The 27,531-nt window shown below is 32.5% G+C and overlaps 1 protein-coding gene across 1 annotated transcript in view; it reads left to right on the forward strand.

Annotated features, from left to right (window-relative positions):
- The window catches only part of LOC143047632 (pyrokinin-1 receptor-like), a 40,460-nt gene extending 21,648 nt beyond the window's left edge, over positions 1–18,812 (forward strand). Inside the window, exons 2-4 of the mRNA XM_076220796.1 lie at positions 11,297–11,836; positions 16,252–16,377; positions 17,898–18,812. Of these exons, the coding sequence (XP_076076911.1) occupies positions 11,297–11,836; positions 16,252–16,377; positions 17,898–18,490 (1,259 nt within the window). The 3' untranslated portion in view covers positions 18,491–18,812. The remainder of the gene's footprint in view (positions 1–11,296; positions 11,837–16,251; positions 16,378–17,897) is intronic.
- The last annotated feature ends 8,719 nt before the right edge of the window (positions 18,813–27,531 follow it).

Raw genomic sequence — 27,531 nt, forward strand, 5'->3', positions numbered from 1 at the left:
AAGTATTACATAACAGAAGATCGTAAAATGAAAGGAAGTTCTCCAAAAAGACATGCATAGATATACAATCCCTTATTGAAACACCCACCTGCAGATTCTAACAAAGTTTGATGAACTTCCATTCTTCGTCATTTGGAATAAGAAGAAAACGGTTATATAATTTTAATTTTGACATTCTACTTTCTTGTACTAACTTATACATCCCACTCAGTATGAAAAGGGCATTTCTGCAATGAGAAAATGTATCTCAGCAAGTGCTATCATTCTGTCTCGAATGCGCACAGAGGATAAAATTACATTTTGATATATACGTTATTACCTCGTACTTTTACGACAATCGTATTTATGGGTGTCGGTTTGAATTTTTATCACAGTTTCGAGAATCATAACTTTGAATATCATGAATTTGACGAACTTGTCATGGAAACTGGATTATTTGAGAACTATCCGTGTTGCTGTTCTATTAATCTGCTGGAAATTTTACGATGATTAAGCAATGATCTTCTGTTTGCAATGTCAAACGTACACGTGGAGGGTTAAAATAATCTTACTTTTGCCCAGCACAAACGCTTAAAACCAAAAATTGACAAAATTACGATGATTTCAATTTCCCAATAGTGGTAGAACTTAAAATGTTATCATAGAAAAGAACGGAAGATCTTTGCCATATACAAATAATATATTTGTCTTTTCAACAAAAATATTTTGAGTAAGGGAAAAGGAACATTTTGGAAATTGATCATCTTATTTACCATGTCTATTTTGAAAATGATTTTTACGATTTATTTACCTATTTCATTCTACTTGTTTTTCTATTGTATGACTAATTGAAAGTATAAGTTGAACAATTTAAAAACAAAACTGACAATTGTGTTCATGCGGTTGCATATCTTCACCGTTTGGCAGCATGACAAGACAACCGATCCATTAAAGTATCACCTCTCTGTTGATATGCATGTATAATTGTTTTAATATTAATGTATCACAGTTATTATTAAAACATTGAACACACTTCTTGTAAGAATTATGTGGGAATCTAAAATTAAAGAAAATTAGACCACACAAATATTTACATGTTCATGTATATAAATTCCATTTTCTTTCAGTAAGACATCTTAGCAGATTTTGGCTATAAAACACATGTTGGATACAAACCTGACTTTTTTATCATTGAAATTCTAAATGATTTCCAACCAGTGTTGTAATAAAAAAATTTATGTTACATAAAAAAATCGTTAATTACACGACAGTATGTACATATATAAATAAAATGGGTTACCACAGGAAATTAAATGAATTAAACCGACGATAAATTGAACGTTATGTCAAAACAGTAATTAATTGTGTCACTTCGACCTACCACTGACAATAATAAAAGTAAATATTTAACAGACCAACTGCTAATTACTTGTATCAATCATTTTGATTTTATATGTGTATAGAAGAAGAAACATAAATCAAACGCAGAAAAAATTAAGTGCTGTTTAGTAATGGCCTGAAATAAATGTCCTTTAGAAGATCTCTTTTCTAGAACTGTTAAACTATTGATGGTCTGTCAACAAACTTGATCGCCATAGTTCAACGTCCTTGGGGGACTAATAAAGGACGAAATCGTTTCTAAAAACTAATTTTACTGCTCTCAATATATTTGTGTGTGACTACCTTAACATGCGGTGGTAAAGAAAAAGAGAGAAGGCATGCTAATGTAATATGATACGGAGGATATATAGATGATTATACTATTTACAAACATCATCCCGGAGCACCCCTGTGATTCCGGTATGATACGTACTGAACTACGTTTCCAACAACCATATACAAATCAAGTATATAACATCCCCGCCCCGAAAGAAAAAGAAATTCATAAAATTTCGTGATGGTTGTTGGTAAACGTAGGTCAGAGAATATAAAACTAAAATAAGACAACAAACATTATAGTCGACCATAATCAAAATGAGAATTAAAAAAAATATATATGTAAGTTTCTCACTAAACTTCCACATGTTCAAGCTATCAAATCTGACGCCGACTACCACACAAATCTCTTACAATGTAATATTTTCTCATCACAGTTCTGGTCTTGCGCATGAAACATTCAAATGAATCATAATTCAGTTATGCAATTGAGGAATCATAGTCTATTTGATAAGTCTAGCAGAGACCTGAAACTCCTAATATTTCAGATAATACATTCATAAATAATATCAACTTTTACACACAGATTTGGTTAACACTGGCACTCTCACTTACATAAAAATACGAACATATTATAGGAAACATACACAGGTTTTATATCTAGAACATGCCATTCAACCTCATTTGACACAAAGTCTATTCATGAAACGACCAATAACAACTAGTAATAATAATACAATGATAAGAGAAAAGTGGCAGTCACACACAGTACATTCAAAAATCATAAATCTCAATACAAATTAACAATCAAATCAAATCAAGTCTCAATTATATCTACTGTTATCAACGATAACTGGTCCCTGGTACTGGACGAATATAATAGCGATGCAATCATCACTGATTAACACAAACATCTGGATTCAGCACGTTTGGCGATGCAATCATCACCAATTATAACATCATCATTGTCCAACAAGTGTGGCGATGCAATCATCACCGAACATCAAATCACTTAGCTGTATGTGGCGATGCAATCATCACCGATCATATAAAATATCTTCGTAGGTATTTACGAAAACACAAGTAAACGGTTAAAACTACACTTTGGCGATACAATTATCACCGAATAATAACGAAATATCCATGAGCACTGAGTGAATGTGTGATGATCTTACTATCCAACATTATTGAAACAATTACGGAACTACACTAGCGGAGGTGGCCTAGCAATTATTAGTTCCTGTGCTTTTGGTGGTAGCTCCGACAACGGTTTCCATTTTGCATTTTGTGCAGGCTTGCCTATCAATTGTACTAAATAGAGAAATGAACTTCCGTGTGGTTTCTTTGCTAGGATTCGCTTTATCTTTTCCTGAGCTCCATCGCAAGAACTTAATTCACTTAGAAAATTTTCGTCACGGTATCTAATAGGTTTTTGTACAACCCGAGATATTCGCCTTAACGGAGTAGGATTATCATTGAGTAATTGAATATCTTGTTCAGTACGTATTTCATGTTCGGAACTTTCGGAATTAGAATCGGAACTTGTTGAAACTGGATTTTGCTGTGGAACTTGTACCAAATAATTTTGGGGATCTGGTGCTCTTATATGCGCAAGTTTTACTCGGTTAATATGAACAGGTGATTTCAATTTCCGTTTTCCGGATGGATCGCGTAATTTGATCAAGTGAGGACTAGGAATGCTGTTTACAACAAATGGTCCGTCGTAAAGTGGCTGAAATTTTCTACCCTGACCTGTTAGAGTTCTTTGTAAATATACGTAATCGCCAATTGAAACTTTTAGTTCACTGAGTTTAATGTTTGCATTTTCTTCCATTTTTTCTCCCGAATATTGAGCATTTTTGACAACCATTTTCCAAACTGTTTTAAGTCGATCTCTTAATTCCGAAAAATAATTTTGCATATTTGGATGAAAGTCATTTAGGTTGAAATGTGCTCCGAACACGGGAAATTTCGGACGTTTTCCAAATACAATTTCAAACGGAGAAAAATCTATACTGCTGTTGACTGACGAGTTCATTGAAAAAGTAACATAATTAATTTCCGTTTCCCATAATTTGTCTTTTAAAACATGAGCGGTTAAGCGTTCATTTAAAGTCCTGTGTTGTCGTTCACATGCTCCAAGACAATGGTGAGCAAAGGCGGGCGTGAACTCTTGTGTCACTTCTAATAGTTTACAAAGTCCAGCAGTGCACTGATTAACAAATTCCGACCCACGATCTGAGACTAAAGTTTTGCACACACCAAAATGAGTAAACATACGATAAATAACTTCACAAACTGTCAAAGCGTCATTATTTCGCAAAGGGTGCGCAAATATAAATTTACTGAACATGTCGACCGCAGTAAAAGCATAAGTATTTCCATTAACTGACTTCGGAAACGGACCGCATAAATCGATTTGCCACACTTCGAAAGGCTCAGAAGGAGTCGGAAATGCCACTATGGCTTGCTTTGTTTTAAAATTTGTAACTTTCCGAACTTGACAAAAATGACATGTTTGTACATAATCCGTTATAATTTTCCCCATCCTTGGAAAACAGAAATGTTCTTTGGCTCCATCAAGTGTATTGTTCATTCCGGCATGGCCACCGAGAGGCGAGTCGTGGACCACTTTTAATACAGAAGGTATCAGCGCTTGAGGTATAACTATTTGATGATGTGACATCATTTTGATTTTGCAACTCTTGAATGGAACAGAATATCATCAATAAGCGCATAATCGTTAGATTTCAATAAAACACATCTTGCTTCCTTTTGTAAATCTGGAAGTATATCGTTTTCTAAATAGTTTATAATTGGAGACAAAGATGTATCTTGACGCTGTAACTCTTTAATATTATTAATAGGCATAGAAATTTTAGCTAAAATTTTGTCATTAACCATTTTATCAACTACAATGTCTGTATCTGATTTTGACGATTCATGCAATATGCGCTGACGCTTTCTCTTATATTGTTTATTTCCATCTTGCGGTTCATCTGTATCGGCATCATATGGATCAGAACTTTCTGATTGTTGTTCTTCTGTTGACACATGTATAGCCTGAACTGCCTCTAAATTGTTTTGAAATAAGTTTGCAAAGTTTTGACCGTTTGGTAATGTTATATGTCAAATTTTGTCGGGAACGAAAGGAAAATACGGGTCATCTTCCACGGGGCTTTCGACTACTTCTGCATGGTGATTTTCGCATCTCGACAAAGCGTCTGGAACCTCCATTTGATCCGCTTTTTTATATACTATTTCGAAATTAAATTGTTGAAGAATAGAAAGCCAACGTTCATAAATCGCACCCTTAAATTGCTTCTGATATAAAGGCTTCAACGCTTGGTGGTCACATTCCACAATAAACTGATTTCCTCTAAGATAGTCAGAACAATCCAATATACTCACAACCATTCCTAAGAGCTCTAACTTAGTCGGCCCATACGATTGCTGCCAACGACTTAGGTTTTTAGACCCAAAACGAATAATTCGAGGTTTACAAGTTTTGTCCTCCGGATCAAGTTGGTACAACATATACCCTATTCCACGAGAAGAGGTATCAACGCTCAAACGAAACTGCATATTAAATTGAGGAAAACTCAACATTTCAGAGTTGACAAGGCGGTCTTTTAAATCGTTAAATGCTGTGTCTTGTTCCTTTCCCCATTTGAATGTTTGATTGTTCTGTAAAAGTCTAGTTAGAGAGCTAATTGTAGCGCTAAAGTTCGGAATAAATTTCTTAAACCAGTTAAAAAGTCCAATCAGTCTTCTTAGTTCTTTTACATTTCGAGGCACAGGGTACTCCTGAATTGCTTGAACACGATCTGCAGGTGGCAATATTCCATCTTTCGAAATAAGATGACCCAAAAAAACGCATGATTGTGCCGCAAAAGAACACTTTTTCGGCCCAAGTTTTAATCCTGCATCCCTAAAACGGCCAAGTACTTCACTTAAATCAGACATGTGCTGATCAAAAGTTTCAGAACATATTAAAACATCATCTAAATAACATAAACAAGATTTGAATTTAAGTCCATGTAACACCCTGTCCATCAACAGTTGAAATGTATTGGGTGACGTTTTTAGACCCATAGGTAGTCTCAAAAATGTATAAGTCCCAAAACATGTGTTAAAAGCTGTATAACGAGAAGATTCAGGTGTTATGCCCATTTGGAAAAATCCTGATGATAAGTCAATCGATGTTATATAGTTCGGCGTCATTTCCGAAAACGATTCAGTAAGCTCCTGCAGGTTTGGTATTGTATACTTAAATTCCTGTGTTTGAGAATTCAAGTAACGAAAACCACAACAAAAACGAAAGTTCTGTGGAGCATGCTGGTCGGAAGATTTCGAACGTTTTGTTACTAAAACAATCGGACTTGTTATTGGCAAATCTTCGGTCTCACTGACTGATGAGATTATACCTTGTTTCAAAAGTTTATCTAAGTGATGTCTCAAAATCTCACGCTTGTATGGTGGTAATCGATACGGTTTCTGGTGTTTACCACTAGCATTGGGCTTCAAATGAATCGTGTGTTCGATTAGTTTTGTATATCCCAAGTTAGGATTGTCATCGGTAACAAATAAGTCTATATTTTTGTAAAGAAGTGATGCAAGTTCAGTTTGTTGACTTTCTGAAAGGTGATCAGTCAAGGTGAATTGATCCTTTACCTTCTCTATATGTTCATTACTACAACTTTCACTACAATCATTCAAATCAGGTGTAACACAGTATTTACAATATCAATATTCTGTACAACTGGACAACTTTGGTCAATAGGCACATAACTGTAATCGGAATTAAGCGATAAAAACCCCGCTATAGTTCGTCTTTCGGAATAACAACGCGCAATGCTGTTGCGTTTAAAACTTTCACAGGAACCTTGTGATTATAAGAAACTGTGACAAGAGATTTAGCTACCATTAAACCTTTTTCGAGTATAAACTTATGATTCGAACAAACACCATTTAATCCAGGCAGAACATAAGTAGGAACATGTCCCCATATAATACATTCGGAATTGGGAGGAATTGTTAGTTTCTTGTGTGTTTGCAATTTGACTGACTTAAAGTTTGCTGAAAAATTGCTAAAATCAAGAATAATATTGTTACTATGTAAATAGTTAGTTCCTAAAATAAGCGGGTGTGAGGTAAACGGCAAAATGTAAACTTCAATTGCATGTTGTTCGTTGTTATATATTAACAAAATCTTTGCTAAACCAAACACTTTAACTTTTGTATTATCAGCAAGTCGTATTTCAGACGGAAATTGTTCAAAACTCAATTTTGATTTGTGCGAAAGAGTATTATATAATGTTTGAGAAATAACATTAATGGAGCTACCCGTATCCACCAAAGCTGCTACGTTCATATCATCAAATGAAACTTGCAAATGTACAAAAGAAGTTCCATTGCTTTCATTCATACTGGCACTAGCTAACTGTTGACCCGACGACCGTGTCTGTCCCCCGGGTTTTATCCCTTTCCCGACTGAAATTGTTGTAGGGTTTTGCAGAATTGTGCAGTATGTCCCTGTTGGGAACATAACTGACAGGTGGCTAATTTGTTGGGAGGTCCAGTTTCAGTCCAATTGCAATCCCGATGGATATGACCTTGTCCCGGCAACCGTAGCATTCGCACGAATCTTGTCGAGGCGGATAGTTTGATCCCTGGCGATAATCTTGTCGGCGATAATTTGGTCTTTGGTTGTCATTGGTCTTTACCGTGATATTGGCCACCATTGATGTTAGTGTTTTTATCTGATCCTTCAGGTCATCGATTTCTGTTTTAGAATCAGTAACGGCCTTAGTCTCGCTTTTGATAGCTTGTGTTGATATCGCCTCTGCCATTTTGGAAGATGTCAAGGCTGCCTGCAGGGTAGTTGGGTTTCCTGCGCGAACGAAAAACGCCATTTTGTCCGGCAGACCATTGATAAATTTGGATAGAACCTCATGTTCTGGTTTGGATAAAATTTGGGCTTTCTCCACCAAGTTACAATAAAAATCTTCAATTGCCTGACCTGAACTTAGACGAATGTTTTGAAAAATCTCATTTGTCATTAACATTGTGGAACTTTGACCTGTAAAATCCATGTAATGTCTTTTAAATAAAGCTGATAGTAAAGTCCAATCAGATTTTGTAGTATTGTTTACACTAATAAACCATGTAAGCGCTGGACTTTTGAGATGCAGGTGAAATGCTGCAATATTTCTTTTGGAATCCAGTAGGTCATAAAGAGTTGAGTAGGACTCAAATTCAGCCATAAATTTAGCGGCATTTTCTTGGGGATAACCTGAGAATTCCATACACTTTACAATTTTCTCCATTGGGATGGAAGCGGGTGAGTATGATGAAGACATTAAGGAAGTTGTGCTTCTAGTAAACGGTAAATGAGAAATGTCCGTTCGAGGAGTAGATTTTGGAATGTTGGTTATGTTGTCAAACGAACGTGTCGGGGTCGGTAAAGATTCAAACTCGTCCTCTTGTATAGCTTGTTTCGAAATAAAACTGTCACTTAATAAATATCTAGACTGAGTGAGGTCATTTGAATGTTCTTTATACATGTGTTCAATAGAAGATTCAGAAATGTTGGGGTTTATTTTGTCTTCCTCAAAAGTTACAGATTTACTCATACTATGTCTTATTAATTCAAAGCAATCATGAATTTAAACTTGGTCTGGCGAGACAATTCTCACCGAGAGCCTCATCTGTATACACATAAAACAAATAAATTCTTCAACACTGACAATTCCTTTATTACAATAAAACATATGTGATTATGCGCAATCAACAACAATCAAAGCTACTATTCGCAACAGCCATAATTTGGACAGCAATGATGTAGGATGAATTCCATCTAAATAAAAGGCATTAAATTTGTATGTAAACCGGCTATTTCTCATTTGTCTGCATTTTCTAGAATTTTGAAGATCACAGCTAAATTTTGTGAATGTTTGCGAAGAATTAAATTTGTCTCACGAATAAAACTATTTACGGTATTGATTTGTTCTTCAAGTTTCAAATCATCATTCTGAAATTGTTCCGAAAATTTGTGGCATTGGTATTTATTCCAATATACAATGGAATAAACAGGTATTTCCAAAAACACTAATTCAACTGTTTTATATGTAGCGACAAGTGCATAAATTCGCCTAAAGTGATTTATTATATCATTGACCGAGGAAGAGTCACGTGATCGGAGACTGATATATCTATTTTTACGATTAAAATCAGTTAAGTCACAAGTTCCTAACCATACATAAAATACAATGTTTTTGTAGTGTCGTACAGCTTCTTCGATCTGTCTTTCTAAATATTTATAACTGTCTCTTGTTGCTCCCTTTTTATGCCAAAAACGAACGCCAGATTCAATTGCTAAATTTCTTTGTAATTTTAAATATTTCCCTTTACTATCGGATAAAATTATAGGTGTTTTATTAAAGGCACTTTGATGCGAAAGTCTGTTTCTCAATTTAACAATTTCACGCTGTATCTTATCATTGCTCATTATCATGTAGCTGGTCACTGCAATCTAAAAATACATTCCTTTTCTGCATGATGATTGCGTGCAGACGATACACACACTACACTGTAATTTGGTACAAATTCACACAATCAAAATGTCAATTACTGCATTATAAAGCTAGTATTAAAGACAGAATGCAAACAAAAAGTACAATGTTCATAACGCCAGCGGGAAGTATTTGAGGTCCTCAACCATTCAACGTCCTTGGGGGACTAATAAAGGACGAAATCGTTTCTAAAAACTAATTTTACTGCTCTCAATATATTTGTGTGTGACTACCTTAACATGCGGTGGTAAAGAAAAAGAGAGAAGGCATGCTAATGTAATATGATACGGAGGATATATAGATGATTATACTATTTACAAACATCATCCCGGAGCACCCCTGTGATTCCGGTATGATACGTACTGAACTACGTTTCCAACAACCATATACAAATCAAGTATATAACAATAGCCTTTCTTTTGCTGATTGGGAAAAGTAAGGATTTTCTCACAATAACAACTGGGCTTTATGGAGCTAAACTTATGGAACTAAACTCAAATAACTTATAATTGAAAAAAATATGTTTTTACAAATTAAACGACCTGTATAAATTTGGTGCCACTTGGAATTAAAAACGACCACCAGCAAATGTCAAGAATTGCATTGAGGTCCTGTTGAAAATTTGAAGTGTTTTTTGTTCATATTTTGATTGCAAACATTATGGCATACTTACGGTAACGCGAATTGATATTTGTCGATGGTATGAATATTTGCTCTTTGATTGAACGATTAAGTTGACATTTTCATTCGATGCTAATGAAAAAATTTCAACTGTTAGAGAAGTGAACAGATCATGTGTATTACGCGAAGTATATCATTTGGCACAGTATCTGGGTATTTTTACCGGAGTGCTGGATTTAAAATCTGCTCTTCTGGGTTCGTGTAGCAAATTTGTATGCGAATTTTTGTGGGCAGTATGTTGTCCCATGTTGTATGTTTATCCAAATCGTTAAACTTTAGATAAAACGATGGGTGGTTTAAAAAAAAAGAAGATGTGGTAGTATTGCCAATGAGACAACTCTCCAAAAGAGACCAAATTTGTTTTTTTCGTCATCCTTTTGGTCATTCGTTCTGTTTAGCAAACAAAAAATAATGAATGTGTTAATAAAACAATGGGAGTTAAAAAGACTCTGACCATGATTAATAAAAGAATATAAAATTTGAAAATAATTTGATATTGATTATTCAATGGTTGTGTCATAGTATAAAACACTTATCCAAATAATGATCATTTTTCGTTAAAAAAAAAAAAAAGGAAAGACAATTGATAGCATAATTGTCTTTTTGTTTTGAATGGCAAACATGTTTAATCCTGCCACATTCTGTATATGTCTGCTCTATTTGGAGCTTAGAATTCACTGGTTCTCGTTGTATAATGTTTGTCATATTTGTTTTTTCGTAAACTGTATATGCTATCAAGAGTTGGTTGAAATTTTTTTTAATATCTGTTTGACAGAACACAACGTTAATTCTTTAGTTTTCTATGTTGTGTCATGTGTACTGTTGTTTGTTTGCCTTTTTCATTTTTAGCCATGGCGTTGTCAGTTTGTTTTAGATTGATGAGTTTGACTATCCCTTTGGCCCCTTTTCCAAAATGTGACCTACCGAATAATCACAGTTTTTTTTTTTTTCTTGCATGAAAAACACGACGGGTGCCAAAACGTAGAGCAGAATCTACTTATCCTTTTGTTAAGATTACTACACAAAGGATTAAAGATTTTAAATTTCAATTTATAGATGTTCTACAAAACATCTGTCCAATACGAATTTTCAGGAAAATGGCAGTTGTTTTTGTTCACTTCAGTGTTTCTGTTGTTTCCTTGTTTTCCTCTTGATGTGTTTCTCTCGGTTTTAGTTTGTAACCCGGATTTGTTTTCTCTCAGTGGATTTATGACTTTTGAACAGCGGTATACTACTGTTGCCTTTATTTTTCTATTTGCAATGTAAAGTCAACGGAAGTAATTGGTAAGAATATACAAAATTATAATAGTTAGATGGTAGGTCCATAAGTAACCAAACAAGTCTTATTTTTATTTTAACTCCAATCATATCAAATTCATCATCATGAAACTATTTTCTCTTAACAGCATTGCCACCAGAAGTATACAACATTTGGGAAGCGTATCCATGGAGATTCGGGGAACCATTTTGTATTTTCAAGTCATTCCTTTTAGAATCAACATCATATGCCTCAGTATTGACAATAACTGGATTTACAATAGAACGATATATAGCAATTTGTCATCCAATCATAGGACAAAGAGTGTCAAGACAGTCTCGTGCAATAAAATGCATAGTCATCATATGGATAATATCCGGATTAGTGGCCTTACCATACCCGATTCATACTCGAACTTTCTACTATTTAAAAGATCCTCGGAATAATCGTCCTCTTCCGGATACACTGGTTTGCAATATTCCTATAAAATGGCACGAAAGGATGATTGTTATGTTCCAAGTTTCGACTTTTGCATTTTTCTTTCTTCCAATGACAGTTATAACAGTTATGTACATTTTGATTGGACTACGACTACGTAAAACTGAAATAGGATCGACAAAAGGACCGATTAATGCTGGCACCAAGAATACAGCTACACGAGCGCGTAAAGCTGTTTTAAAAATGTTAGGTAAGTGTAATTTCAGGTACGTTAATCAATATCAAACAAAGGGGTACGTTTCTTCCACTGCATGCAAATAAGAAAATACGTATTCAATTCATTGAGAGAAAACAAATGTTTCGTGATACATGATTTCGGTTCATTCATTTGACAGCTGTTTTCCAATTGTTTGTTTTAGGTTTTGTTTTTCCCATTTGATCAAGGACATTCCGTTTTGAATTTGCCTTGGAGTTCGGAACGGAAAATTTTGTCTTGTTACAATTCATAAAAAAGAAACGGAAGATATCAATGAAACAAAAAAAAAAACATAAGTCGAAGAAAACCAAAGAGTACTGTGAATGATCAAATCTAGATTTAAATTTACAAATTGAACCGATTATCTATTATATATTTAAGAGTTTCAGTTACCTTCCGATAATGAGTTGTTACTGTATGATAATGATATTAATAGTACAGTAAATCATTATTTTCGAAGGTCACGATAACTTTTAAGTATTTGTTGTATAACCACTTTAATGGATTGTTATAAATGATTCTGTAATTAATGATCACATGTCTTGTTGAACGTTAGAAGTGGTGGCATAGTGTGAATATTAATAATCAATAAGAATGAACGATGTTTATCATGGTCAAGGGATAGAATATTAAATCAAAACATCTATAAATTTGGACGATGAATCATGTTTGTATCTCAAAATATCATTTTTTCATCATTGATGCTCCATACCGAATAAAGGAATTTCAAAATAACATACCAATCGACAAAAAAAAACACCAAAACATGTCAAGTCAAAAGTTTTAAAACTTTTGTTTATCTGGAAAGATTGCCTTCAGAATGAAATCTTTTGATTTTATGTCAAATTAAAACATATTAAAAATTAAAAAGGAAGTATTGACACACTACTACAAAAATATTGTGTTTCGTCCTATAGATACAAAAATTCTCCAGAAGTAATATTTATTTACTTGTTCTAACAAAAATCTACATTTAATATCGACTGGATGTTTGAAAAGAATTTATAAATTTACCATACCAAAATTATGTCAGAATATATGCCATAATGTTTTAAGGATATACATTAGTTAATTTTGGTTAGTGGCGGAATTAGGTTACACATTTTACAAAAGCGTTATCAGTAAAATTAAGCGTAAATATCATTATGTATCGATGGAAATGTGAAGAACTATTGTAAAGTGTTTTAAACTACAAAGTTAATATGTATATGATATATAATTCTTAAATATTCAAATTCTAATATTAATTTATATCTCTTATATTTTGACAAATACAAAAGACATTACACCTACCGCACTTACACATTTTTTTTCCTTTAGCATAGGTAACAAATAAGCACATTATGACAGTGACACTCCTATTAGCCTACTTAAGACAGAATATTATCATATAAAGTATCAAACCGGGCATAAAAAGTAACATTGAAGACAAGGTGACAAAGAAAATGTTTTTAAATGGGCAACTTATCTGTTTTCTAGACCTGAATTGAGATTATGATAAATTACGTGGTTATGTTACCTCAATATGAATGGATATATAGTGTAAATCTAGGTTCATAAGAACAACTGGGATGTATTGTTGTGCGTTTGTAATTTTCTACATTGGCTAGAGGTATAACGGGAGGGTTGAGATCTAAAAAAAAAACATGTTTAACCCCGCCGCAGTTTTGCGCCTGTCAAAGTCAGGAGCCTCTGGCCTTTGTTAGTCTTGTATGGTTTTTAATTTTAGTCTCTTGTGTATAATTTGGAGTTAAGTATGACGTCCATCATCACTGATCATGAACTAGTACATATTTGTTTAAGGGCCGCTGAAGGACGCCTCCGGTTGCGGGACTTTCTCGCTGCATTTGAGACCCATTTGTGGCCTTCGCCTGCTCTATGGTCGAGTTATTGTCTCTTTGACACATTCCCCATTTCCATTCTCAATTTTATGGAATAACCGTTTCACAAATGATATCGGATATGTTCCTTACGTCGTAACTACAATCCCCTTCCCTTTCATGAATGCGACCTACCGAATTAGACCATTTACCGGATTTGTTATCACATAAGCAACACGACGGGTGCCGCATGTGGAGCAGGATCTGCTTACCCTGCCGGAGCACCTGAGATCACCCCTAGCTTTTTGGTGGGGTTCGTGTTGTTTATTCTTTAGTTTTCTATGTTGTGTCGTGTGTGCTGTTGTTTGTTTGTCTTTTTCATTTTTAACCATGGCGTTGTCAGTTTGTTTTAGATTTATGAGTTTGACTGTCCCTTTGGTATCTTTCGTCCCTCTTTTATCTGTTTGTCAACAATCTTGTCGGGATGTTCGCTCCATAGAATATTTATATGCTAGTGATTTATGGGGGTTACATGTAAAATCGTGCAATGTTATATTTTATGCATGATCCCAACCACTGATTAAGTAGATCACTTTATTAGAGGTTAACAAACTTTTAAGAATTAGGATATCATGGATATATAAGGAATAAAGTGGGAATTTTGCATGGAGGGGAATAACAAAATTAGGATGTCCTCAAGCTGTTCAATTAAGAGAAAACCAACAAAAGCTATGAAAGTAAAACATTGATAGGTTAAACTACTCCTTTCTTCAGAATCTTATATTGGTATGACCATATGAATGAAATGTGTCGTGAAATAGGAATGTGATTTTAAAGATAGAAACATTTCTTATCGTCCTAAAAGAGAGACGAAACAGTCAAATTCATAAAATCGAAAACAAACTGACAACACATGGCTAAAAATGAAAGAGATAAATAGACAAGCAATAGAACACATGACACAACATAGAAAACTAAAGAATAAGCAACACGAGCCGTGTATCAATTCGTCGGTAATCATTTATTATTTCATTATAGGAATTTATATTTTCATTTATACCTTTCTTTGATATATACGTTATAATCTTTTAACATTGTTTAATGGAATTATCGAAAAGTTGCAATGTCTTCAACGTCGTCTTATATTGTCAATAAAAAAACGTTCTGAAAAGAGAGAAATTTTTCATTCAATTTTCGTTTTCCAGAATGTCTGTTAAAATTAAAAAAAACAATTGTTACAATTGACAGCAGTAGACTTTAATATTTTATCGACAAGTTAATGTGTTTATAAGTTAAGTAATTGTTAAATTATGTACAACTGACGAGCATTCATCTTATTTGATAAAGTATCATTACTTCCATGACAAAAGACAATTGTATGCAACAGTAACGCACTTTTGTAGACGTAATGTGAGTCTTGCGTACTTAATTATAAACCTGCTATCGTTGATGTCTTTTTATCAGCAATTACAGACATCAAATTACCGAATAAAAGCTAAAAACTGAAAGTGGAATACAATTCAAATGAGCAATTTGCATAATTTTAACATAGCCTTCTTCTATAATGAAGCATACTGATGTAATATCATAATCAGAATCCCTCTCTTTAGTACTGAATTGATAACGGTTGAAAATATCCTACGCTTTAAACTCGCATTACAAAATCTTCCATATCCGCAAACATAGACATTTTCCCGTAAATTGTAAAGTGAAGTTCATATTAATGAATGGCAGATAACAACAATAAGGCTGTCTCTCCAAATACTGAAACCGCTTACTGAAATATACATCTTTAACTGCTCTTACTTATACTCGTAAGCCGGTCTCGTAGTTATCCTATTATTACATTCATTTATAATATCATGTACAAGTTCGGATCTGCCATTATGATGTCTTTACACTAAATCATTTGGGTGTCTTATGATTGATACTGATATGACACGATGTTTGCATTAGTTGTAACCTTTATCTACCTTTCAGTTACTGCAAGTACTCCTACATGAATATCGTTTCTTTATGTCGATTGGTTTGGTCTTTTTGTTTGTTTCGTATTTTTGTTTAATTGTTGCTTTGCGTCGATCGATTAAGTTTAGCCCTTTGTAATTGATTAGAACAGTTTGTTCTTATGTGGTGCTGTTACATCATCTCCTAGGTTAGGGGAGATTTGAGCAGTCATAAACATGTTTTACCCCCCTACATATATTTCTTTCTCGTAAGTTGTCTTACAATTAAGCCGTTGTTTTTTTTTTCGTCTGAATTGGACCACATTTGTCAAGTCGGGGGCATTTATATCTGTCTAAACGATCTTTTTTGAGGCCTTACGTTAACCTATGGTTATTTTCGTCATTTGAACTCTTGTTGAGAGTTGACTCAGGGGCGATATTACCATATCAGTTTCTCTATATTGTCTATGTCTTTTTGATAGAAGAAAAGTGTGGAATTGATTTGGTATTCGTTTTTTTATATAAATATTTCGATATTATCATTTTCCTTGTGACACAATTTATCAGCTGCTCTATAATTAAGCATGCTATTATGAGTTACTGATTTATCAGATTTTATAAATGTATTCTTCTTTGAATTTTCTAGTTGCAGTAGTTGCCGCTTTCTTTCTTTGTTGGGCACCATTTCATGCTCAACGACTAATGACGCTATATACTAAACATTGGACCCCTGAAACAATGGAGTTTCACAGTCACCTATTTTACATATCAGGTATAGTATACTAGATATAAGAAAAACACACCAGTTAGAAAATTATTAAAGAAAATGATACTGCTTAACATTGTTTTGATATTAAAACATGTTTAATCACTATTATGATTTAAAAAAAGAATTTGCTAATCGTAACAAGGAAAGTCGCTGAAGACAAAGATGGATTTCAAGGTCTTTCAATTCCATGTTATGCGATAGATCTTAGTAGATCTTAATCGTATATGTCTAATTGTTCAATTGTTAATCGTTTCGTATATGCAAAAAATGAAAAAAATAGATGACTATTTGATAAATTAATCTTGTCGAGAGGTCGTCTCGTTGTTGTTATTCGTATGCACTCCTACTATGAATTTGAAAAATAAGACAATATATCATTTTCCTAAACAAATAAAAAACAAACGGAAATCAAATAGTGTCTAACAATGTTAACCGTCTGCAGTCGCGTAAACATGTTTTATTTCATGCACTTGTTGCTTCATTCTACTTTGATTTTTAGTCCAGTGCAAGGAGGGCAATACAATTCGATCTTGAACATAAAAAATCAATATTGTCTTTATTGCTGAAAATAGAACACAAATCACAAAGAATCTACATTATACTGATAGCGAGCTTGAAAAAATTATCCTTTTATCAATCACATGTATTTTTTGCGCTGTTTTTTAGATAAGGTAGTGCTCTATATATATGTATAGCAAAGGGCAAACGAGATCGTGCGCAAAGTTCAAAGTTTTTATCCATTGAATAAAAAAAAATGAGAAACATTTTTGTAAGTGGCATTGTTAATGAACGAATCGATAATATAACGATTAAAATAGAGTGGTATCAATTAAAAATTCTTTGATGTTGAAGCAAATTAAACTGCTATCTTTGGTCGGTTATGGCTTTGTACATGAATAAATCATATGTGTGTAGGTCATTGAGACAACAAACTAGAACAATCTAGAGGGTAACCTAGAGTCCCAAGCAAATAAACGGTTGTGGTAGAAATGTCGAGCTAATAATATTTTAAAATTAGGAATTCATTAAATAAAAACAATCATAAGATATCAAAGGTACTAGCCTTATAATTTGATACGTTTGATATAAAAAAAACTCATCATTATCGCTCAGACAGAAATAGTTAGAAAGCCAAAAAAGTACAAAGTGAAAGAGCATTGAGGACCAAAAATCAAACTACATGTAATTTGTTGATTTAATTTTCTCTACAGGCGTAAGCTTTTTTTAAGACACTTATAGAAGGGTATTTTTATCCGAGATAGCAGATCTGTAGATCAGTAAATATTTGATTTTCATAGATATATTATTAATGGAAAGGTATATTCCACCAATCAATAGTAACATAATCGCTTGAAGAAAGCAATTGCTTGGCATTAACTTTATACGAGGAAAATTTGAAGACTTTTACGATACTCGTACAAACACTTAAATGTTCTTGTGTAACGTTTTCCACATAAATGTGAACTTACGTATTATATAGTATTTATACTTTTAATGATATTATATTATCGTTTTCTTTTCAGGAGTTTTATATTTTGTAAGCTCGACAGTAAATCCTATATTATACAACCTGTTATCACGAAAGTTCAGATATGCTTTCAAAAGAACTTTTTGTAGATGCTGTATAGATCTTGATAAGTTTCCTACATTTTATAAACTAAAAGCCATATTTAGAAGTAAAAACGATCCAGCTTCAAGTACGCCTAGTGGAATGAGATATATGTTTCCACAGAAACAAGTTAGAATGAATACCGTGTACGGACCTAAAAATCGTACAGCATCTCAACAAAGACTTCTTCCAAACATTCAGCCATCAACCAAAGATTCACTATTGAAGGCATCGAATGGATCGTCTTCCGAAAGTGGTTCGCATGCGCACTCTGATGGACGTCTGCATTATTTGTGTCGTCATAAAAGTTGCTCAAGTAACAGAACAAGACCAAGTATCGAAAGTCAAATGTTTTGTAAACATTTTAATAATGCATCATGTCAGGATATGGAAACGCTTAGGAAATCTAATAACGCTAACAAAAGCCCACTTGCGACATTTGATTCTGTATGTGTTGCAGAGAATGTCAGCTTGAAGGGCAATTATTTTTTGTGTGAAAACTATTAAATTATGTTATTGAAAAAGAATAGTGGCTGCACCAGTGTTGAATTTCACGACCGCCGTTTAAATTATAGAATATGTGATCATGATGAAAAGGGAACCTGTTGATCTAGTTTCCTCAACGATGAATAAAATATACAACTATCTTTCTTATCATTGAATATTTTAAGTTGCAAATTATTTAGCAAAATATAGGACGCATTCTATATATATATCACCACGATATAAGATTGAGTTAGAACTAATGGGATAAATACCAAAGGCAGAATTTTCCGACATATTAATAATTATTCATATACCGCTATATTGACTTCAACAAAAAATCATGAGAAAATTCTAATAACCAGTATAAGGATAAGTTTGCACATAGATTACATTGTGCATTGTTGTGTGCATTAAAACATAAAAAAAAACAGTTCTTTTGTACAATATATAAAACTCAAAACCTTAAACTCCGAACGGTAGTCGTCAGCCGTCTTTCCAAAATCAAACTTAAAATAAATCTAACATTTGTTCTTTAGATGTCCTGTACCAAGTCAGGAAGATAGAAATTTGTATTAAATGATCTGTTTCTATCTATGTTGGCGTTGGTTTCTGTTGCACTTCAGTGTTTCTGTTGTTCCGTTTTCCTCGTATAAGTGATGTGTTTTTCTCGGTTTTGGTTTGTAACCTGGATTAGTTTTCTCTCAATCGATTGATGACTTTGAACAGCAGTATTCTACTGTTGTTTTATTCCATTCTGAATGGTTGTCATCCACTGTCGTTTATATGTATAAGTATTTTGTGTTCTGTGTCCAGTATTCTCGCTCTACCATTATAGTGTAAAGCTATTGCTGGGAAGTGAATAAATGATAAAGGATAATTTCTACTATGCCCATTTTGTACATTCTGTCTATTTATCCTTTTTGTTTTACTATATACTTATAAATTTGATTCATTAATATGTGATCTATCATGTGGCAGAGGAATAATTATTATGATCAAATGACGAACTTGTTTTCGATTTTCATTACCCTATCTCAATAAAATGACTTCTTCACCGTTTTCATTACTACTCGATATAAACAAATCTAAGGATTCATTTATAACAAAGCCCTGTATCTGGTACTAGTATCGTCAATAATTTTAAATTTTCGTACATTAGTTCTGTAATATTAGATTGGCTCTAAAATCTCGTATACTTTACAAGCAATACAATAGTTATCAAAAGTACCAGGATTATAATTTAGTACGCCAGACGCCCGTTTCGTCTACATAAGACTCATCAGTGACGCTCAAATCGAAATATTGATAAAGCCAAACATGTACAAACTTCTCGGTATTCGATTTAACCTTTTACAATTTCAAGTAGCAAAAGAAATGCAATACTTGTAAGGCAAGTAAAGATAACGGATATGCTCCAATTATCGTAATTACGATTCCGTGCCCTTTTTCCCGAATGTGATCTACCTTATTAGATTTATCACTGGGTACAGTGTAAATACAAGTTATACCTTTTATCATTATGATTTTTGTTTTACTAAAACAAAGTTACATAATTAAACCTAACAAATTTTTAATATTTCATACATAAAAACGCATTTTAAAAAAATTATCTAAAACTAGGATATTTTTTAATGCGGTGACCCTGCAAATAGGGTGGACTTCCGAAGAAGAAGAACAAGAAAAAGAATAACAAGAAAAAGGTTGTACTAACACAAGCAACACGCGAGTGATGAAACATTTCATAAGCAGTTGGTCAATGTACATGTGTATACGCTTTATTATTACTTCTCCTGTAAGGATATTTATCTTAATACTATAAAATATAATTTAGCGTTATTGTGCTGAACATAAAGGAGTATCTCTGATTGCAAAGCATTACTGTTTCACAAATATTACGGTCTTTGAAACGTTGGTTATTCGTTTTGTGATATTGTCAGTGAAGTCATTAATTTGATATTAGTACTTACAGATGGTTGTATTTATTACTTTTTCTTTCGAATAAATATTTCTGTACTACGCAATTTCGTCAATGGAAATTTCGTAGAAGAGAAAAATTGGACAGAAAACATAAATCTTGATACGATTGATGACATTTTTAATGAATTGACATTGTTCAGCAGAAATCAGAAATCAGCAAAAGCAAGCAGGAAAGCTATAGAGATTTAACTGCTTACCAAACATTATCATTTTAAGCTGATAAAATGTTTGGTTCTGAATGTTTACAATGTAAATTAATAGATACAACTTATTAATTACAGTAAAACTATTTTGTTGCTTATTGGATAATAAATAAAGATCAATGGTACCGATTTTACTGCCTTTAGAGGCGCATGCGGAATATAAATCTTATTCAAGATTGCATTCTACACAGACGACGTGCAACATATTCTTTATGATAATACTTCATTATGATTGGCTTCAAGTTAAGCAGATATTGTTTCTAAAGTTGTTGTATAGTTCAAGGACTGTACTGTCCTTGTATATGGAAATGTTTCTTAATAAACTGTTTCGTCGGTTATTAACCCTACCAGAAATTAAATGTCATGAGTGTCTGTGTTTACTGGATAGACAATACTTATTATACAATGATTTATTGACCAAACGGAATGAAAATAAGACTGATAAGGTCTCGATGACATTATAAACAATACTTACTATTTTCTGATGAAAACTGGATGACGATTATTGTGTTTTAATGCTTCAATAGAGTTGTAGAAATCCTAGCAAATTAAACATAATAATCCCTCATGGAACGATGATTCTCTAGCAAAATGTCTTACAAACACCAGCTTCAAGATTTAATGCCAATTAATAGCAATATGGACAACTTCTAGAAAACATACAGACGTATGTATTATCTGTTTACTTAAAAGATTATTAGTAATCATTCGTTTTGTCATAGTGTTTTATACATATGCAAGTCCCTAGAAACTGAAAAGTGTCATAAGCGTGGTTTAAATATGTGTAATAATGAGTTGTTAGGGTTATTGCCACTGCAGGAATGGATTTTGAGTAAATCAATATTATCAAATACCTCATAGTCCATTGAAATCATATAATAGTACTAATAGGTTAAATATTAATTAATTTGATTTGATTGATTTTGCTATGTTGCTTTATGTACTTTTAGTCAGACAGCTCTTCGAACGCATAGAATTAATCACGTCTTGTATTCATTTTTTTAGTTAATGACACAAGTCTTAATAAGTTGAAAAAAATATTTGTTAGTCCACAGATCGAGATTAAAAAGGAAGGATTGAGAGATTAGGAAATTAGTATCACCATACCCCATAGTTAGCATCGTCAGGAGACAAAAGGAGGTACACAAAAGAGTTCTGAAAGAACGATAACTCTATAACAAATTTGGCCTTGAACCATTTACGATACCACGTGTTTTACTTTCAACAGGGAATATTTTGACCGATCACTAAACTGAGGTAGGCAAGCGATACTTTCTCAAAATTACACATTTATAACAATCTTTAAGCATAATATTAACGATTTAAATATGTTTTGTAACAAACAAAAGTGTCAAAGTGTTATTATTAAGTTTTACTTTTTGTTGAAATGAATCAACGGTGACGTTGTTGAATTATATAGGCAAATTAATTTGTTTATCTTCGATACCTTCAAAAACCTTTTAAAGACATATACTAATTGATGATTTAAGACATTTCATATAAATTAATTTTAACTAAAATGTCTAATTATCTCTAAATGAATCTTTTTTCAAAGCATGTCGATGGTTATCTCCCTTGACATTATAGTCTATTATTTGTTTTGGTTCTGCGTTAATGGCTGAAATATATTTGATATGAAAACATCTCACCTTAGTTCTGTGATTAGTTGATATTTTAGTATGAAAGCATAAATGAAAACATTTGAATAAACTAGTGTAGGTATTTTTTTATTTGTATTAAGGGGTGGGGTGGATAATGTGACTCAATCGGTTGTAATGTGTAGTATGGGGTCAAATACTGATTCAATCACACATATTTGTATTCAGTAAACTTTATTAGACATAATGTCAATAGGAATCTGTTTTTTAAATAATGATAGTGTTTTTTATTCATAAGTAACAGCTGTCGAATGATCCTCGTGAAAAGAGGGGAGGAGGTACATGTTTGTGTAAAAAATAAATTGTTACAATAACAATTATGATAGTACATGATGTAAAGATTAATGAATAAATAGATTTATTGTGAACGAAATCTATACAAGAATGGACCAGAACTGCAATTATTATCTCCCTTGAACAAGCTTATTAATGCAATTTTATACTAATAATTATCTAACTTAATAGTAAATCATGATAAATTACACAACAATTAATAAATAGTAGTATGTACAATTACGTTTAAGAAAATACTTATCAACATTTGGTTATTTTTTGTCTTTTTTGAAATGTATAAATTTTTGATTTACATAACTTTTGAACTTTTCATATTTTTATAGATAGTTTAGAAATTTTTGATCATATTACACCACTAAATACAGCATTAAATATTGAGATTATCTTGGGTTTGTTTAGAAATTTGCTGCCTTCAAATATATATAAATGCAAATTAACAAACTTATAAGTTTCGATTAAAGTCAAGCATGTCTAAACTGTCCCTGATGTCGATACTGATAGTTTTTCCATACTTACAATATTATCATGTGTAGCGAAGGTTGTTAAAAAAAACAAGTATAGTTTGTACTTATGCATCAATCCATTAATTTCACACAGCTCTTATTCATTTATAAGTATATCAGTGGAGGTGTGGTTTATCTTAAATAACAAACCATTTCAACTAAACAGTACTAATGGACAGAACTCTTTAATGGAAGAAAAATGTGGAAAAAAACCCATACTCCATAGTAAGCGATAAGATGCCTTTAATTGATACTTGTAAAATGATTTACAAATGTATAAGAATGAAGAAAAAACTAGCCTAATTCATGTACAAAATAAAAAATGAAAAGCAGATGTAATATAATACAACAAGAAACGACATTCCATATTTACATTCTTCTTCTTTATAATACATTATAACATAATAGACAACTCGCTGACAAAGCCACAATTTATAAAAGTAAACCATTATAGGTCAAGGTACGTTCTTCATCACAGAGTCTTGGCTCACACCGAACAATAAGCTGTAAAGGGCCTAAAAATAGATATATTCTATTAGAATTTAAAAAAAAAAAAAGAGAAACTTGAAACACTTATAAATCAAATCAACAAACGACAACTAAGAACACCAGAGTCCACACTTTAAACATGTATATCATAAAAAAGACAGTTGGGTTTCAATAATGTGATAAAATGTAGTAAACATATTTTTCAAATATTAAAAAAACATCATTAAGATTGTTAAAATCATATTTTAATATTTCTTTAATATACTAGTTTATAAAACAATCAATATATATTGTTATCAATAAAATGTTACTTTAATCTTTGCAGAACTAATTTGAAGAAACAGACTATAAAAGCAGAGTCATTTATTCCATAATATGAACAAAAACAAATTAGAGTTACCTCTCTTGGCTAAAACACTTTGAATGGAAAGTCCCTTTGATATCATATTTTTGGAAAGGGAAAATTTAATAGTTTCAACAGACAACCAATCAAATTGCTTAGTGTTTTGAGACAGGTGAATGTCATAAATTATTGAATATTTAGAAAAAATACATGGAAAGTAAACTTTAATTTCTTTCCTGACATAGCTACCATAGTTCCGGAATATGGCAGTTGTTGATATAAAATAGTCCGTTTACATGTATGTTGCCGTTTATTTTTGTTGCACTTCAGTGTTAATGTTGCTCTGATGTTTTTCCTCCTATAATTGATATGTTTTCTTCGGTTCAAATGTTTGATTTCTTGATTGACAACATATTTTTTACGTTTGTAGGTCGTATTTTTCAAGAAAATAGGGATTCCAATGGGAACTAATTGTGCCCCTCTATTTGTCGACTTTTTTATTTATTATTCTGAGTATAAAAAAGAAGATGTGGTATGATTGCAAATGAAACAACTCTCCACATTGGACCAAAATGACATAGAAATCAACAACTATAGGTCACCAATCGGCCTTCAACAATGAACAAAGCCAATACCGCATAGTCAGCTGTAAAAAGCTCCGAAATGAAGCTGACTTCATACAGGAACATTTTAGGAAGAAAAATAAGAAGGTAGCAATATCCTTAAGTTTTACGTTCCGGTATATAATTGATGTTCTCTAACTAAATAGTACAAAATTTGGTGACTATGTTGAACGAATCTATCCAAACAAACTTGAAATTAAGAATATTACAGATCCAGTTAAGTCTGCTTCATATCTTGACTTACATCCAGAAATTGACAATGAGGGTCGGTTGTAAACAAAACTTGACGACAAAAGATATGAGTCCAGCTTCTCAATTGTGAACTTTTCATTTCTATGTAGCAACATTCCAGCAGCGGCGACTGCATTCGGAGTATATATCTCCCAATAATGCGATATTCCAGGGCTTGAATTTCATATAATGATTTCCTAGATAGAGGGTTGCTTCTCACAAGGAAGCTATTAAACCAAGAGTTCCAAATGATGAAGTTGAAATCATTTCTTCGTAAATTTTACGGACGCCATCACGAGTTTACCGTTATGGAATAACTGTTTCACGGATGATATCGGATATGTTTTTTTTTTTATGTCGTAACTACAATACCCTTCCCTTTTCGCGAATGCGACCTACCAAATTAGATTATTTACCGGACTTGTAACTAACACGACGGATGACACATGTGGAACAGGATCTGCTTACCCTTCCGGAGCACCTAAGATCACCCCCGGTTTTTGCTGGAGTTTGTGTTGCTTAGTCTTTAGTTTTCTATGTTGTGTTTTGTGTACTATTTTTTGTCTGTTTATCTCTTTATTTTTAAACCATGGCTTGTCAGTTAATTAAACGTTTATTTTCATCTTATGAGTTTGACTGTCCCTCTGGTATCATTCGCCCCTCTTCTGTAAACCGGCTTTGTTTTCTCTTACTCGATTTGTTAACATTATTGTTGCCTTTATTCGTGTTCCTGTCTCATTGGTGACTGTTTTTGTTCTACAATTGTCTTTTTAAGGCATGAACATGAATTTTTAAAATTTTCATGACCATTTGTGAATTTGTTGTATACGCGTATTGTCATGACCACACTAATTTTGGAAACAAAACGTTCAGTATATGTAACAGTTTTACATATTTATTTTTAAAATATTGGAGCTTAACTTGTATACATAGCAAAAATACGTTTATTCAGCATTCATTGAGTTTCACTGACATATTTCAATTCGCAAACGTAACACTATAATACGAAGACAATATTTGTTGATTTTCAATTTGGATCATCGTTGTTTCTGGTTAAGTTATATTATTGAGTTTACTTCCTTGTATCTTGTGCATCTCTTATAAAGTGTGTGGCTAAACATTTAGAAATAGCAGAACTGTACATGACCAGGTGTAAAAACAGTCGTTGATATGTATGATGACCTGAAAGTGTCGTATGCGAGCTGTTTTATATCTGTTCATATAGAACCACATGTTATATCATACGATGCATGTGTACATGGTGCCATCTGCTTCAGACTTTTTTTATATAATGGGCGAAGTTTAAGTCATTATTCTTTTTATCTTCTCATTTCATGCATTGTATGCAACTTATCGGATATGTATTTTGGGTTAAATGTCCACCAGCAGAGAAAGCCAATAAGCGTTGGACCAAAAGCTTAAAAGGACGCACTCCATGGTGAAGAAACTACTCCTTCTTAGTAGGTGATATAATCGATAGTTACTAGTTCAGGGATTGACAGTCAACATTTAAATTATGTCACCCATATATGCATTAACCTTTATTTTAATTTTATTTAATTTACTCGTACTGAAAACGTCACCATATTCTTATGTGACAAATGCAATTTTTAGGAAAAACATGGCCCTATAAATCATCATTAAAAAGGCGAACGAAATTAAACAACATTACAGTGAGTTGACTATTGGTGTTACCGTTTACCTGTAGCTATTGTTCAATCAGATTTAAACATTGATATATAAATAGGGACATTTAAATTGACCAGTTGGTTTTGTAAGATTTAAATCTACCTTGATGCTACCTGTAAAAAATTTTATTCACCTAATCCAAAATTTCAGCATGCATTTTTCCTGAAATTTTTCTTCACCTAGGATTATTCTATCAAAAAATTGAAAGGGTAGAACTATTTATGGTTTTCATTGTTTTAAATCCCCAGTATTGGTAATATTTCTAAAATTTACCATAAAATCTGAATCAGTAAAATATTTTGTTAACTGCATATTAATATGTATGAAAATTAAAACTGTTTTTAAATAATAAATGATTCTTTAAACTTTTAACCCTCATACATAGTATTCTTCATTTGTCAGTGACACATGAAAGAGCTATCCAGGTGATTTCAGTTTCAATTTTCAGATGGATTATATGTTGTGCATTTCTTTATAATGTCCCTTCAAGATTTTCATTTTGGATTATGATATTTGCGATGTTTTTTTTTTATAATTTATTGTAAAAGGATTTTTGTGGAAAAAATACTGTGTTTGCTGAAGGAAATTCAATTCGCAAAATATGGAATAAGTTATCGAAAAGGTTATAATGCGTTTCCCTCAGTTTTAGTTTGTTTCCCCGATTTTGTTTTTTGTCCATAGATTTACGATTTTTGAACAGCGGTATACTACTGTTGCCTTTATTTATAAAAAATCAAATTTGAATGCAAGAATGAGAAATAATTTCAACACACTCATTATTAATTTTGGGATATATTATAAGAGTGATTCACCTGTTTAAATGGAATATATATCATGGGAAGTATCATGGAAATGAAACAAAATGTTAAATTCATAAAGTGGATATAGTCTAATGTAGTGATAAAGTGAAATGAAAAAGTAAAATATTCTAAAATATTCCTAATGTTGGTATGATATGAATGTGAAATTGGAAATAATCATTATAAAGTTCTGGATCTAATATTGTTTAATTGGAATATATACATGTAAATGAAATAAAAACTCAATACTGT

This window comes from Mytilus galloprovincialis, chromosome 10, assembly GCF_965363235.1.
Source record: "Mytilus galloprovincialis chromosome 10, xbMytGall1.hap1.1, whole genome shotgun sequence".
In the NCBI taxonomy this organism is placed as follows: Eukaryota; Metazoa; Mollusca; class Bivalvia; order Mytilida; family Mytilidae; genus Mytilus; species Mytilus galloprovincialis.